This window comes from Sparassis crispa (assembly GCF_003851025.1).
Source record: "Sparassis crispa DNA, contig_000004F, whole genome shotgun sequence".
NCBI lineage: Eukaryota > Fungi > Basidiomycota > Agaricomycetes > Polyporales > Sparassidaceae > Sparassis > Sparassis crispa.
The window spans coordinates 750072-766323 of record NW_020939751.1 but is presented as its reverse complement, the minus strand read 5'-3'; the positions used below and the strand labels follow the sequence as shown (position 1 = coordinate 766323).

The 16252-nt window shown below is 49.0% G+C and overlaps 2 protein-coding genes across 2 annotated transcripts; both read left to right on the top strand.

Moving 5' to 3' along the window:
• Positions 1-529: 529 nt before the first annotated feature.
• Positions 530-6737, top strand: SCP_0502600 (Phospholipase D1; the record flags this gene model as incomplete). The annotated part of the gene is made up of 25 exons (XM_027758325.1): positions 530-1619; positions 1673-1788; positions 1843-2031; positions 2141-2695; positions 2752-2880; positions 2934-3015; positions 3073-3169; positions 3219-3407; positions 3591-3664; positions 3715-3811; positions 3856-3921; positions 3978-4002; positions 4073-4247; positions 4296-4350; positions 4407-4566; positions 4619-4705; positions 4758-4832; positions 4889-4906; positions 4957-5078; positions 5127-5401; positions 5454-6013; positions 6063-6167; positions 6217-6535; positions 6589-6655; positions 6710-6737. 25 exons carry the CDS (start codon positions 530-532, stop codon positions 6735-6737), a joined length of 4755 nt encoding a protein of 1584 aa, XP_027614126.1.
• A 383-nt stretch (positions 6738-7120) lies between these two features.
• On the top strand, positions 7121-16184 carry SCP_0502590 (Pre-mRNA-splicing factor spp42; the record flags this gene model as incomplete). Its single annotated transcript, XM_027758324.1, has 37 exons — positions 7121-7354; positions 7406-8791; positions 8845-8894; positions 8945-9152; positions 9229-9997; positions 10046-10114; positions 10166-10296; positions 10349-10374; positions 10426-10468; positions 10519-10551; positions 10608-10791; positions 10851-10865; positions 10918-11565; positions 11618-11871; positions 11924-12011; positions 12068-12305; positions 12362-12424; positions 12483-12631; positions 12682-12868; positions 12921-12988; positions 13048-13073; positions 13131-13259; positions 13316-13348; positions 13405-13524; positions 13572-13808; positions 13866-13899; positions 13950-13986; positions 14040-14080; positions 14136-14333; positions 14389-14501; positions 14560-14599; positions 14655-14860; positions 14919-15082; positions 15138-15181; positions 15236-15813; positions 15867-16070; positions 16128-16184. 37 exons carry the CDS (start codon positions 7121-7123, stop codon positions 16182-16184), a joined length of 7104 nt encoding a protein of 2367 aa, XP_027614125.1.
• Positions 16185-16252: the final 68 nt, after the last annotated feature.

The window sequence follows — 16252 nt, the reverse complement described above, 5'->3', positions numbered from 1 at the left end:
TCGAACATCGTCTGCATTGCCATGCTCCAAGGCCATCCGTCCATTTTTGATTTTCATCCGCCTCGATCCGCCTTAGAATATCTTGTTCAGTCACTGGAGGAATATGACAGGCTGCAGGGGAAGGTGCGTATGTCAAGCGTCTTCAAATAGGCGAGGACTCCAACATACAGTGATGCCAGGATCGTTGACACTTGCAACAATCAAGGAGAAACGCTCGAGGACTATTATGCGATTTGTTACATCGCACACATTGCTTCTGTAAAGTGCTCATACTACTGACGATGCTGAGTGGCAAATGCTGATGCTGGCCATAGCCGTAATTATGTCAAGTGAGTCAGAATAATTTTGGTTGCAAGTCTAAATAACGTGCACATACATATTATGTAATAATGACGTCGTTCCAGATCATCTATTGAGTGCAGTAACATCCACTGGCAGAGGCTAATCACGGTTGTCTTGTGCTGTAATATTCATCATACTCTCTCTTTTACCATCATCCTCGCTGTCTTGTGCTTAGGATAATAGCCTTATGGCCTCAGTTGCTCAACCGCCCCAGAAATTGGGAGACCTTGTGCAACACCTCGTTGAACAGCATCGCACCGACATTCACGTTGACTCAGACACCCAACATCCTCAAACCCCTCCAATCCCAAACGCAAGCCACTTCACCCGCAGTTCTGGCGACTCCCATCATGGATGGAGGCTTCCAGCTGAACAAAGGACTCCGCCACCTAACACACCATCTGGGCGAACTGGTCCTCCGCGTTCTATCACCGGCAACTATTCATTCGCAGCATCCAATATTGTTGGCAGCGAATCCAGGGATGACTCTGCGCAGAGACGCGGCAAATCTCTCCTCTCTCTTGCTCAGATCCGGAGCGGTGAAGCTTCGGATTTTACTACTGCTACCACATCATTCCGAGGGGCACTCGAGTACGCGGACCCGGTGCAGAGAGAACGGGAAAGAGAGCTTGCGGAGAAGAAGGCTAGAAGACGAGACAGCGTGTTTCAAGATTCTCTAAATTTCAGGAGATGGATATCTGACTCGCCAAAGGAGGATTCCCCTCCTATCAGTTTGGAGAACGCGTCGACTCACGCCAACGATGAAGATATTGCTCAACAGACTCCGCAACAAGACTCTGGCACGTCTCGTATCCAAGTGAGCCGTACGCTCTCAACGCATATTCAAGACGAAGCGCGACGTAGTGCCGCTCCCAAGTGGGGCCGCTTACGTTCCCTGCTACCACATATCACTGGCCACTACAAGGGTGCTGAGAAAGCACCATCTACTGTCGTTCCTTATTCTGTGAATATCACAGACGAGTTGATCACCGGCGGCTTGTCTACGCTGATGCTACGTCTGTGGTTCGAGCGAGACGAAAAGGATCATCGAAGAGTCCCCATTATGTTTCACCGTCTTCGAATTCGCGTCAGCGACAGTCTTCACCCCCTGCATGGTCACAAGGCTGTATTCCGGATCGAATGCGAATACGCTAATGGCGCTGTGCGCTGGGTAGTATATCGCCAATTGCGCGAGTTCCTGTCGTTGCACACCCATTATGCACTGTCCAATGCATATAATCGAAATGTAGAGACTTTGCCCGAGTTTCCTCTCACAAGTAAGCAAATTCACGCTTCCGCCACTCGACGCACGACGATGTACGTTCCACAGGTCTTCCCTACTTCAAGTTCTTGAAAGAAGGAGGGAGGGATGTGGGACGAGCTGATTTTGCTCGTTTACAGCGAGAAGCGCTGGAGAACTATCTTATTGGCCTGATTCGCGCTGTTGTGAGTCTATCACGGCTGTATGTCTTAGTGGTGATATCCAATGATTTTTAACAGATGTTCCATCCCGCGTCCAATCGTTTAGCAGGATTTTTGGAGATAAGTGCCCTATCGATATCACTTGCCCAGTCTGGTGGTGCTCAGTACAAGGCGGGACTCTTAAGAATTGACGCGGTTGGAAGCAAGGGTGGTTTTGGGCGCAAAGGTACTCCCTGGAGGGAGCGGAAGGCCCAAAAGTGGTGTTCGGTTAGGGAAAGTTATCTGGTGGTTCACGAAGAAATGGGAGAGGCGAGTCATTTTTTCGATATTTTTCGTCTGAGCTCAACGCTGATACTTTTGAACTTTTGAACCTTAGCTTGCTGTTTGGGACGTCTTTTTGATCGATTCAGAATTCAAGATAGAACGTCCCACGAGATACTATCGACAAGGTCTCAATCTGTTTCACCAGTTCGAGGACGATCACGAAGAGGAAGTCCAGGATGATGGTCGAAACAAGCAGGTTGTTCAGAATGATGCACGCAGTGGCCATCTCAGCCTCGGCGTCTCTTCTCTGAGAAGTCGTATCTCCAGGGTGTTCCATGTCGGACATCGTGGACATCGCCGCAGTGACTCCCATCAGACGACAAGTGCTCATGCTGCAAAGGAATCGGCCGGTCATCAAATGGGTTCTGCTTCTTCTCGTTCATCTAACCTCTCCGCTGCGTATCCCTCTGATCGTCCGCTGACGCCTATGCTCGACCCGTCCACGAACACCAATCCGCTTTTGGCTCCGGATGACGAAGCGGAGCATGGGTATGATGCAACAGGAGACCAGAAGGACCAGAAGAAGCAAAGCCAGAAGGATGTTTCCAAGCATACTTTCTACATTGAGAACTCACAGATGAAGTTAAAGCTCTTCGCTCGCAATGAGGTTTGTGTCCCGCTTCTCTATGGTGGATCGGAGCTAATATCCAGATCTCTGGTTAGCGTCAGATGCTGCAGTGGATGGCAGGCTTGGAGAAAGTGGCGCGTGAATCCCATTATACGGGGAAGAACAGGTTCGACAGCTTCGCTCCAATACGATTGAATGTCGCCGCCCAGTGGCTAGTGGACGGTGTAAGTACGGTCAGCCGCCCTATGCACAAATAATTAATGTTTTTTCCCTCTAGCGAGATTATTTCTGGAATCTATCTCGTGCAATTCTGTTGGCGAAGGAGTCCATATATATCCATGACTGGTGGTTATCGCCTGGTCAGTGGCGCAGCGGCAGGTTGAATGTTCGTTCTTATACTCTTACAATGTTTCTAGAACTCCAGTTGCGACGTCCTAATAAGCCCAGGTATCGTCTAGACCACCTGTTGGAACGGAAGGCGAAGGCGGGTGTGAAGATTTATATTATCCTCTAGTATGTCGCGACCTTAGTGAACGATCCAATGCTCTGATGCTCCCTTCAGTCAGGAGGTGTCAAATAGAACAACCCCTACGGATAGCAAGCGAGTTTTTTTCCTCTTTAGATTGAAGATCATAGCTGATGGCACAAATCCTACAGCTACGCCAAACAAAGACTTACAGCTCTACATCCGAACATCATCGTGCAGCGCTCACCATCCCATTTACAGACAGGAACATTCTACTGGGCACATGTGAGTGGTCGGACTTGTACGCAAACAAGGAGAGACAAACAGAGATTTACCACCGTCAGCACGAGAAGTTGTGCGTTATTGACCAAGCAATTGCATTCATGGGCGGGCTTGATCTTTGCTTTGGAAGGCATGGTTTCTGACTGCAGTACCTAATTGTCCGACGTGCACTCATGGTTTGTACAGATGGGATACACCACAGCATGTCCTTGTCGATGACCCCGACCCTGTATCGGGAGGTTCAGAACATATTTGGACAGGTATGCGCACCGCAATTTCGTGTTTGAATTCCTTTTGACTCTGGTCCAAGGCAAGGATTACAGTAATCCTCGGATCCAAGACTTCCATTCTCTTAACAAACCTGACGAAGACATGTATGATAGGACCAAGGTTCCCAGGATGCCCTGGTAGGTTGGTGTCTTGCAATTTGTGCGCTGCTAATGATGGTTAGGCACGACGTTTCAATGCAACTCGTCGGACAACCTGCTCGTGATCTGTGTCGTCATTTTGTTCAGAGGTATTCACATTATATCATATGTGTCACACCTGGACTAACGCTCTGATACTTCAAAGGTGGAACCATCTCTTAAGAATCAAGGTACGTCTTTACGATGTCTGATTCGCGATATCGAAAATGTCTGACTTATCGTATGTGATCCCTGGTGTAGAACCACTCCCGCATTATGCCGTTTCTTCTGCCCCCTCCGGAGTTTAGACCGGGGGAGCTCCAGCAGTTGGGATTAACTGGCACATGCGAGCTGCAGATATGTCGATCTGCCGGTCCATGGTCTCTTGGCACACCTGATCGAATCGAACATTCTATTCAAAACGCGTATTTGAAGGGTGCGTACCGGATGCAGTCGTGCAGACATGCATTAATGGCGAAGACAGCTATTCAAATGTCCGAACATTTTGTTTATATTGAAAATCAGTTCTTCATCACGTCGTAAGTCATTAAGTCATCACCACTCGTCTATGGCATCTCAATTTATACGTTGACAGGACCGTTGTGAACGAGGTCAAGATTGAGAACAGAATAGGAGATGCCCTTGTTCATCGTATCATCCGTGCACACCGCGAGTGTACTCCATGGAAATGCTGCATCTTGATACCGCTTCTTCCCGGGTTCAGTTTTCCTGTCGACCACAGTGATGCGAGTGCGGTGAGCCCAACTTATCGACTACGTATATTTCCAGTTACTGACGCCAATTCAGATACGCATCATCATGGAGTGCCAAAATCGTACTATCTGTCGCGGACCCAACTCTATATTTGGCCGACTTAGAAAGGAGGGTATCGACGTACGTTCATTGCCATTCACTGAGGTTCGTAAGTTCTCATCGTCATATATAGCCCGACGAGTATATCGCTGTCTTTTCTTTACGTAACTGGGCAAAGATGAGAGGAGACGTTCTGACCACAGAAGAGGTACGTGGGTGCGTCATACCAGGGTTTGTCGGTCATCTTGACTCCGTTTTCTCCAGGTGTACATACATGGCAAGGTCATATAATGATTTGATCACATTGATCTCTATACTGACACCATCGCCAGGTCTGTATTGTCGATGATCGCCTTGCCATAATTGGTAGCGCAAATATCAACGAACGCTCTCAAAGAGGAGATAGAGATTCCGAGATAGCAGCTGTGGTTCGGGATACGGACATGATCGACTGGTAGGTGCTATAATATAATGATGGAATGTTCGCTCATTCGTAGTCTAGTACTATGGCCGGTAAGCCATTCAAAGTCGGTCGCTTCGCGCATACCCTCCGAGTGCGCCTGATGAGGGAGCACATTGGCGTGGACGTGGATGCCATGTATGAAGATGATCTTATGGCGTGTGAACCGGTGAAGCCGCCGTATGAACAACAGGAATGGGATCCTGATGTTGAACAAGAGTATGGCAAGGAGAGTGGTGTGACTCATTTGGGGAAAGGTGAACGGCGGACTGCGGTTAGAAACCTCTTGCATGATACAATTGACGAACTAGAACAGAGTGAGTCTACCCAAGCTCGATATACCTCCTCGGTCTGAGATACATTTGTCAGCTATTCACGGAACTGGAGATACTGAACCGAAAGACATCGCGGCTACATTGCAGAAGACTAGCGTTAACTCTAAAGGACTTGACAATACTGCTGGTGAAAGGAGCCTCCGCGAAGAGCCGCAGATGTTCAGCCGAGATGGAGGCAGGGTGCTTGGATTTCCCAGCGCAATTGTCCCGACGGTGGAAGAGAAGATAGAGGTTGGTTCTTCACAGTCACAGTTCCAAAATGGGGACGGTCACCAGTTGACCGACCGGGGACACCAGGATTATCCCCCCGAAGCGCGATTACAAAATGGTGAACTGTATGGAGCTCCCGCCGCTCCGGATACTCAGCGCGACACTGAGCAGCAACAAGCACAGGAGGTTAAGGGCGATGCTGACGAGGAGGAACAGAAAGCCCTAGGAGCTCGTGCAACGTTGCGGAGACATCAAGCTGCCAGATTGGGTTCTAAGCCTTGGTCGTTACCTACATCTGCTCCACGTGTAGACCCGCACGGATTTGAGGACCCTATCTGTGACACGTTCTGGAAGAACGTGTGGTTGGCGTGTGCAGTGCATAACGTGAATTGTTCTCGCATAGGCAATATTCGTTACTAACCCACACATACAGACTGAAATTTACCGCAAAGTGTTCCATGCCGTCCCTGACGATCTCGTCACGACATGGAAGCTGTACAAGGAGTTTGTTATACATCATGAGCGGTTGAACAAACCAGTATGACCCTCGTATATTTATGTGCCTTGAGGAGACTAATTTTGGTCAGGTCAAGGAGCACCACACTGCTGAACCGCTTGCTCGGTTGCCTTCTGAAACTGCAGACGAAGAGATGCTCGGTCAGCCACATACTGTAGAAAATACAGTGCATGCGGAAGATGCTGTTTCAAACAGAGTTAGGAAAGAGGGCTGTGATCAGACAGACCATCATCTCTCGTCGAGCCCGCATCCTCCCACTCCTCCGCCTCCCGTGGGGGCTGCTGAGAAGGAAGCGCGCGAACGCAAGACTACCAAAGGTACTGAACCGTTTGACCAGACTGATCAAGAGGAAATGGAACAGTTGTTGGGAGAGCTTCGTGGACATCTGGGTACGTACGATTTTCGGCTATACGTTCCCGCTTTGCACTAACCTGATTAACAGTGCTATATCCGACTCGTTTCTTGGAAGGCGAGGACGCCGCCAACAACTTCATCTTCAATGCTGATAGGTCAGTTCGAGGGGCCAATTTTTCTGTGTCTGTTACTAACGACATGTTGTCCAGATTATTGCCTTTACCTATCTACGATTGAAGCTGATGTTTTCATAGTTTTTGGATCCGGACCTTCATTCGGAGTTTTAGGACTTAGCTATCGGTTTGCGTAGGTACTCCTCTGGATTTTTGTACGCGTTGGAATGGTTACTGTACAGTTTGTTTGCATAGTTCGTTTGGTGCACTAGTTGTACTTGGACCTAAGACTTGAACTTGGGAACCGCGCCGAAAGTTGCCAATTCGGCGGAGCCTGAAGCTCAAGGGTTTCTTAATGGCAAGAAATGTGATCGGAGTTTGATTGATCGTACTTCAAAGCCTCATGCTAAGTCATCCTTTCTTTAATTGTAGCGGAGTTGTAATGTTGTAACCCGAGTGTTCGATAGGTTTGTCAGCGAGTCGTAGCGCTTGTTCTCACTGTCGACCATGAGCTACCCTCCAGGAATGCCCCTCCCGCCTCCGGGCATGTCAATGTCGATGTCCCTACCTCCTGGCATACCACCTCCACCTCCTGGTATGCCGTTGCCCGCAGGGCCGAGCGAGCAGAACTTCCGCATGCCCCCAGAAGTCATTGCGCAGAAGTCACAGAAGTGGATTCAAATGCAGAAAAAGCGGTATGGCGAAAAGCGCAAGGGTGGGTTCGTTGACATGGGTAAACAGGTGCGAATTTTTGTATTCCCGCCGCGTGCGCTGAAGTTCACGTTTCCTCAGGATCTCCCTCCGGAGCATGTCCGAAAAATCATTAAGGATCATGGCGACATGAGCAATCGCAAATTCAGAAATGACAAGCGCGTGCACCTTGGTGCTTTGAAGTATGTTCCACACGCGGTGATGAAGTTGCTCGAAAACATTCCCTATCCTTGGGAGCAAGTGCGCGAAGTGCCGGTTCTTTACCACATAACTGGCGCCATTACCTTCGTGAACGAGATCCCGCGCGTCATAGAACCGGTCTATCATGCCCAGTGGAGCAGTATGTGGCTTGCTATGCGTCGGGAGAAACGCGACCGGAGACATTTCAAACGTATGCGTTTCCCACCTTTTGACGACGAAGAGCCTCCCCTTGACTATGGCGACAACGTGTTGGATGTGGAACCATTGGAAGCTATTCAACTGGAGCTTGACGAAGAGGAGGACGCAGCAATCTCCAACTGGTTCTATGATCCGAAGCCGTTGGTGGATACGCCTTTCGTCAATGGTGCCTCATACCGCTACTGGTCGCTAACTCTTCCTGTCATGGCCAATTTATATCGCCTTGGCCGGACGTTGTTGTCAGATCACGCAGACGGCAACTCTAGCTATCTCTTCGACAAGAGGTCTTTCTTCACTGCAAAGGCTTTGAACATGGCGATCCCTGGTGGCCCGAAGTTCGAGCCGCTGTATAGGGATATGGACACTTTTGACGAGGATTGGAACGAGTTCAACGACATCAACAAGGTCATCATTCGTCAACAGATTAGAACCGAATATAAGGTCGCATTTCCTCATCTCTACAACTCTCTTCCTCGTTCCGTCCATATCTCTCCTTACCACAGTCCGAAAAACGTGTATATTCGCACGGATGATCCCGACTTGCCCGCCTTCTACTTCGATCCCCTCATCAATCCAATATCACTTCGTGGATTTACCCCCAAGAATGCACCGTTAGAAAGCCACGAAGACATGATATTCGGGCCGAACGATGCTGACGACGACGATTTCGAGCTCGCACAAGATCTTGAGCCATTCCTTGAGGAGAAGCTGCTGGAGAATGATCTTACCGCTGACGCCATTGCCCTCTGGTGGGCGCCTGATCCCTACAGCCGTCGTTCGGGACGTATGCGACGAGCGCAGGATATACCACTCGTCAAGAACTGGTACCTCGAGCATTGCCCTCCCGGTCAGCCCGTGAAAGTTCGCGTCTCATACCAGAAGCTGCTGAAGTGTTACGTGTTGAACGAGTTGAAGACGCGGCCGGAAAGGGCCATGACGAAGAAGAACCTCTTCAGACAGCTGAAGGCGACCAAGTTCTTCCAAACGACGCGTCTTGATTGGGTTGAAGCTGGCCTGCAAGTGTGCAGACAAGGCTACAATATGTTAAACCTCCTTATTCACCGTAAAGTCAGTAAGTTTGATATGCACGCTACCGCTCAAGCTAACAACGGCCCTTCCAGAATCTAAACTATCTTCATCTGGATTACAACATGAATCTCAAGCCGGTCAAGTAATGTCATCCTATCTGTAAACTGAGTCTTTACTTACAAGTCACCCCAGGACGCTGACAACAAAGGAACGCAAGAAGTCTCGCTTCGGAAATGCCTTCCACCTGTGTCGCGAGATCCTGCGTCTCACCAAGCTCGTGGTCGACGCACATGTACAGTTTCGTCTTGGCAACGTTGACGCGTTCCAACTCGCGGACGCGCTGCAGTATATTTTCGCACATATCGGTGCATTGACGGGCATGTATAGATATAAGTACAAGGTGAGCTTGGAATCATTGTGGAGTCCTTCTCTCTCCTCCCCTCGTCCTCGAAAACACTTGCTTATGCGGTATGCAGTTGATGCGTCAAGTGCGAATGACGAAAGATCTGAAGCATCTGATCTATTATCGTTTCAACACCGGTCCAGTCGGTAAGGGTCCTGGCTGTGGTTTCTGGGCGCCAGGATGGCGCGTGTGGCTTTTTTTCATGCGAGGTATTGTGCCGCTGCTGGAGAGGTGGCTTGGCAACCTTTTGGCTCGTCAGTTTGAGGGCCGAAACAGCAAGGGTATTGCGAAGACCGTGACGAAGCAGCGTGTCGAATCACACTATGATCTGGAACTCCGTGCGGCAGTCATGCACGACATTCTGGACATGATGCCGGAATCCATCAAGCAGAACAAATCCAAGACGATCTTGCAGCATCTTTCGGAGGCGTGGCGTTGCTGGAAGGCCAACATTCCTTGGAAGGTTCCCGGTATGCCGACTGCGATCGAGAATATCATTCTGCGGTATATCAAGAGCAAGGCCGATTGGTGGTGCTCAGTAGCCCACTACAACCGCGAGCGTATTAGACGTGGTGCTACTGTCGACAAGGCGGTGGTGAAGAAGAACTTGGGACGGCTGACTCGCCTTTATCTAAAGGCTGAGCAGGAGAGACAGCATGGATATCTGAAGGATGGACCGTATATCAGTGCTGAAGAGGCCGTAGCAATCTACACGGCAACCGTGCATTGGTTGGAAAGTCGCAAGTTCTCACCCATCCCTTTCCCTCCACTCAATTACAAGCATGATACCAAGCTGCTTGTTCTTGCTCTCGAGAAACTGAAGGAGGCATACTCAGTGAAAGGTGAGTGATCAGTTTTCTGTGCCATCATCATCATTAAATTTGCATAAGGACGTTTGAACCAATCCCAACGAGAGGAGCTTGCACTCATTGAGCAGGCGTATGATAATCCACACGAATGTAGGTTTGGCGCGATTACCTCTTTGATCTGTTCTTACCCGGCATTACAAGGTCTTTCTCGTATCAAACGACTTCTATTGACGCAGCGTGCATTTAAGGAGGCTGGTATCGAGTTCTTCGATACATATGACAAGCTCATCCCTTGCTATGACATTGAGCCCGTCGAGAAGATTACAGACGCTGTAAGTCTAAATCTTCGTCTGATTTGCTAAAACGACTGACCACTTCTCTCAGTACTTAGACCAATTCCTGTTCTTTGAGTGCGTACACCTAGAGTTGTTACATTTTTCTTTGTTGACCGTCCATGACAGGGCGGATAAGCGAGGACTCTTCCCGGCATGGATCAAGCCGGCAGTAAGTTTTTATTAGCCTTGTAGCTCGCGTTAGTACTAATCTATTCATAGGACACTGAACCGCCGCCATTGCTTGTATACAAGGTAATGTTTGCTCTTAGCGAACGCGTAGTGTCGAAGATTGACAACACGTCTTCTAGTGGTGTCAAGGAATCAACAACTTGACAGACATATGGGAGACCAGCGACGGCGAATGCAACGTTCTAATGGAGACTGTCTTGTCGAAAGTCTATGAGAAGATTGACTTGACGCTCCTCAACCGGCTGTTGCGACTTATCTTGGACCACAATCTTGCGGATTACATCACCGCGAAGAATAACACAGGTGAGTGTCTGGTCGAAGATGCTGTGTACATATGTACTGACGCTGATTACTCCATTCAGTTCTCACGTACAAGGGTAGGGATTCACGTCTTGCGCATTGCCTCGTCGTCTTATCTCTTATTCGTAGATATGGCACACACGAACGCATATGGAATGATCCGCGGCTTGCAATTCTCTGCCTTTGTATTCCAGTACTACGGCTTGGTCCTCGACCTGTTAATTCTTGGTCTCCAGCGTGCGAGCGAAATGGCGGGGCCTCCGCAGATGCCAAACAATTTCTTACAGTATCGCGACTCTGCAACTGAGACCCGTCATCCGATCCGGTTGTACTCGCGTTACGTCGATCGTCTTCATATACTCTTCCGCTTCACCGCAGAAGAGTCCCGGGACCTCATCCAGCGGTATCTCAGTGCAAATCCCGACCCAACCAACAATAACGTCATCGGCTACAATAACAAGCGGTGCTGGCCTCGAGACTGTCGTATGCGATTGATCAAGCACGACGTCAATCTGGGACGTGCCGTGTTCTGGAATGTCAAGCAGAGTCTTCCGCGTTCCTTGACGACGATTGAATGGGAGGAGACTTTTGTTAGCGTTTATTCGAAGGACAACCCTCAGCTTCTGTTCTCGATGTGTGGGTTCGAGGTTCGTATTCTGCCGAAAATCCGAACGATGAGCGGGGAACAGTTCTCGCTGAAGGACGCAGTATGGAACTTGACAAACGAGCAGTCGAAGGAGCGCACTGCTCAGGCGTTCCTTCGAGTATCGGACGAAGGTACGAGAAGAAGGGTCGGGCGTATCTGCAGAGCTAATGTTTCCCACTGCAGGTGTCCAGCAGTTCAACAATAGGATCCGGCAAGTGTTGATGAGTTCCGGTTCTACCACTTTTTCGAAAATCGTCAATAAGTGGAACACTGCACTTATCGGATTGATGACATATTACCGTGAAGCTGTCATCCATACCAATGAACTACTCGATTCTCTTGTTAAGGCAGAGAACAAGATTCAAACTCGCGTCAAGATTGGTTTGAACAGCAAGATGCCATCGCGTTTTCCGCCAGTAGTGTTTTATACGCCGAAGGTGCGTTCGACTTTTTTCGATCCCGACAGAGGGCACTGACGTTGTCTCCCAGGAACTTGGGGGCTTAGGTATGCTTTCCATGGGCCATGTGCTTATCCCTCAGAGTGACCTTCGGTGGTCGAAGCAAACTGACGTTGGAGGTATTTCGCCTTTGTTACTCGCCTGGTACCAGCTTTTAATTACTGTGTTTCCTTAGTTACCCACTTTCGAGCGGGGATGTCGCACGAAGAGGATCAGCTTATCCCGAACCTCTACAGATACCTCCAGCCGTGGGAGGCCGAGTTCCTGGATTCCGCTCGCGTGTGGTCCGAATATTCGATGAAGCGCAAAGAAGCCAACGCGCAGAATCGTCGTCTGACGTTGGAAGATCTTGAGGATAGTTGGGACCGCGGCATCCCTCGGATCAACACCTTGTTCCAGAAGGATCGTCATACGTACGTTCACGATATCCTCTGCGCCTTTCCAGGGACTTTATTCATTCTCTCATCAGGTTGGCTTACGATCGTGGTTGGCGTGTACGCACAGACTGGAAGCAGTATCAACTGCTGAAGCAGTAAGTGAATGCACGCTCGTCGTCAATGTCCGCTCTAATTGTATGCACCCGGAAATAGCAACCCTTTCTGGTGGACTTCTCAAAGACATGACGGCAAGTTGTGGCAATTGAACAATTATCGCGTTGATGTCATCGCCGCGCTCGGTGGTGTCGAGGGTATACTTGAACACACTCTGTTCAAGGGAACCTATTTTCCGACGTGGGAAGGTACGCTCTTTTCACTTACTGCTGAATACGTGCTCATAGTGTAAATGTAGGTCTCTTCTGGGAGAAGGCATCCGGTTTCGAGGAGTCGATGCGCTACAAGAAATTGACAAATGCGCAACGTTCCGGTCTCAATCAAATTCCGAACCGTCGATTCACACTCTGGTGGAGCCCGACCATCAACCGCGCTAACGTCTACGTCGGTTTCCAGGTGCAACTGGATCTCACCGGAATCTTCATGTATGTATTTTCCGTAGTTCGCATGGTCATGTCTTACTGACCGTTTTCTCAGGCACGGTAAAATCCCCACGTTGAAGATCAGTTTGATCCAAATATTCCGTGCGCACTTGTGGCAGAAAAGTAAGTCCCATGTCTTGCAGTATGTTTTGTGCTCAGAATTGATCGCATTTTGTTTCAAGTCCATGAGAGTGTTGTCATGGATTTGGTGAGTTCCCTGTTCGCTATCGTGTCTCGGATGTGGCTTACTCCATGCATGAACTAGTGTCAAGTTTTCGATCAAGAGCTTGAGCCGTTGCAAATTGAGACTGTTCAGAAAGAAACTATTCATCCTCGCAAAAGTTACAAGATGAATTCCTCGTGCGCTGATATTCTGTTATTCTCTGCGTACAAGGTGAGATGTTTCGCTACAATCTTATCGCGCATTGTTCTCAATTCTCCTTCCATCAGTGGAACATATCGAGACCTTCGCTTGTCACCGATGTGCGTTTACAAATTTCGATGCTTTCGATGTTCCGTTAATATTTGTTTCTTTTCAGAGTAAAGATGTGCTAGACGGCACTACCAGTAACAAGTATTGGATTGACGTGCAACTACGGTGGGGTGATTTCGACACCCACGATATTGAGCGATATACTCGCGCGAAGTTCCTGGACTACGTAAGTGTTTATCGCGGGATTAAAGCTGTGTCTTAACATTCCCCCAGATCTCTGACTCTATGAGCATCTATCCCTCGCCGACAGGTGTCATGATTGGCATGGATCTTGCATATAACCTTTGGTCCGCTTACGGTAACTGGTTCCCGGGGATGAAGCCTCTCGTCCAGCAAGCCATGGCAAAAATCATGAAAGCAAACCCCGCCTGTCACGTCTTGCGAGAACGCATTCGGAAGGGTTTGCAGCTGTATTCTTCAGAGCCGACTGAGCCGTACCTGAACAGTCAGGTGCGTTTAGTGACATTACGTCGTTTGTCGTATGCTGATCTTCTTTCGCTGTATTAGAACTATTCTGAGCTGTTCTCCAACCAGATCATTTGTGAGTATCTGGCTACCTTCCACGTTGCTGTTCTCTAATGAAACTCTTAGGGTTTGTCGACGATACGAACGTGTACCGCGTCACCATGTGAATAGAAATCGTTTAATTAGATTTCGACTTGTACTGACCATTCAATTTAGACACAAGACCTTTGAAGGTAACTTGACAACGAAACCAATCAGTAGGTCCCCTTGTCGATTGAGTGATTTTGAATATTAAATGGCTTATTTGTTCAGATGGTGCTATCTTCATCTTTAACCCTCGTTCCGGCCAACTCTTCTTGAAAATCATCCACACCAGTGTATGGGCTGGTCAGAAGCGTCTAGGTCAGCTTGCGAAGTGGAAGACTGCAGAGGAAGTGGCTGCACTGGTTAGGTCTTTGCCGGTGGAGGAGCAGCCGAAGCAGGTGATCGTCACTCGGAAGGGCATGCTTGGTACGTATTTGCAGCTCTCTGTAGGTGATGATAAACTTAAGAGCATATGTGTTAGATCCCCTCGAGGTTCACTTGCTCGACTTCCCCAACATCGTCATCAAGGGTAGTGAATTGCAGCTGCCTTTCCAGGCGTGCATGAAGATGGAGAAGTTCGGTGATCTTATCTTGGTCTGTCGTTTGGTTTCGTCACATCATCTCAACTTACTGAAGATCTCATTGGATACAGCGCGCGACTCAACCGCAGATGGTTCTCTTCAATTTGTATGGTGAGTTGTTACACCACATTCTCCAAGAGTCCGATATTGACCGGAAATCATACAGACGATTGGTTGAAATCCATTTCTAGTTACACAGCGTTCTCGCGTCTTATCCTGCTACTCCGTGGTCTTCATGTCAACAATGAAAAGGCGAAGATTGTTCTTAGACCGGACAAGAACACAATCACTGAGCCTCACTTTGTCTGGCCGTCTCTGAGCGACGAAGATTGGATCAAAGTGGAAGTTGCATTGAAGGACCTTATTCTCGCTGTATGCAGCTAATCATCCTATCATAGCCGTCTCGTTGCTTATTTGTGGTTCTCCGCAGGACTTTGGTAAAAGGAACAGCGTCAACATTGCTTCCCTCACAGCAAGTGAAATTAGGGACATTATTCTGGGACAAGAGATTGCTGCGCCTTCCGTGCAGCGACAGCAGATGGCGGAGTTGGAGAAGAGCTCCGAGGCACAAGGCCAGGTCACGGCAGTACAAACGTATGTTTGCCAAGTGTCTCACACGCATGTAACTACTGATCCTCATATCGCCTAGTCAAACGACAAATATCCATGGCGATGCCATCCAAACCGTTACAAGTAGGTTTCATTTTGACATTCATGTTTCGCACGTCTGATTGCGTCGACGAACAGCTACGAACTATGAACAGCAGGTGTTCAGTAGCAAGTCCGATTGGCGGGTGCGAGCTATCTCTGCGACACACCTACCCCTCCGACTTCAGCACATCTACGTCTCCAATGACGATGTTAGGGACGACGCTGCATCTTTCACTTATGTCCTTCCGAAGAATATCTTGCGCGCGTTTGTTACTGCAGCTGACCTTCGCACACAAGTCGCTGCATTCCTATATGGCGTTTCCCCTCCTGACAACAAGCAAGTGAAGGAGATTAGAGCCGTCGCATGGGTTCCACAGCGTGGCAATAACAACAGCGTTGAGTTGCCATCGCAGCTGCCAAGGGACGACTTCTTACTGAAGGATCTGGAACCTCTTGGTTGGATCAAAACGCAAGCATTGGAACTGTCGCATCTATCGCCGACGGACGTCACGACTCAAGCAAAGCTGATGGCTGACCATCCAGAGTGGGGCTCGTCATCCATTTGTTTGACTTGCGCCTTCACACCTGGTTCCGTATCGTTGTCCTCGCATTCTCTGACTGTCGCTGGATTTGAATGGGGGAGGAAAAATGCAGATACTTCACCCAACCCACCGGTGAGCCTTCCGTCGCATGTGTGCCCCAGCGTTTTGTTCACACGTTTTACCAGGGTTTCAATCCTAACATGTCGGAACGTGTGCAGCTCTTGTTGTCCGATCGTATACTTGGCATGACACTGGTCCCCGAGGGTCGTGTGTGGAACTACGGTATTGGTCTCACGCAGTTGTGGTCACCTACTCTCAGCTACTCAATGACGCTTGACACCCCATTACTGTTCTGGGCGGAGGAGCATCGACCCGCCGCTTTCCTTTCGGTGAGTATAAGGCTCTACAAAATCCATGAGGTTTTGTCTCATGTACTTTTTCAACAGTTTGCCAACCTTGAGGCCGGAGACGACAGCGCTGATGTCGAGAATAGCTTTGCATAATTATCCCCTCCGCTTTCATCGTACTGCTTTGACTGTTTGCTGTATCATGAGCACGAATTGTAATAACA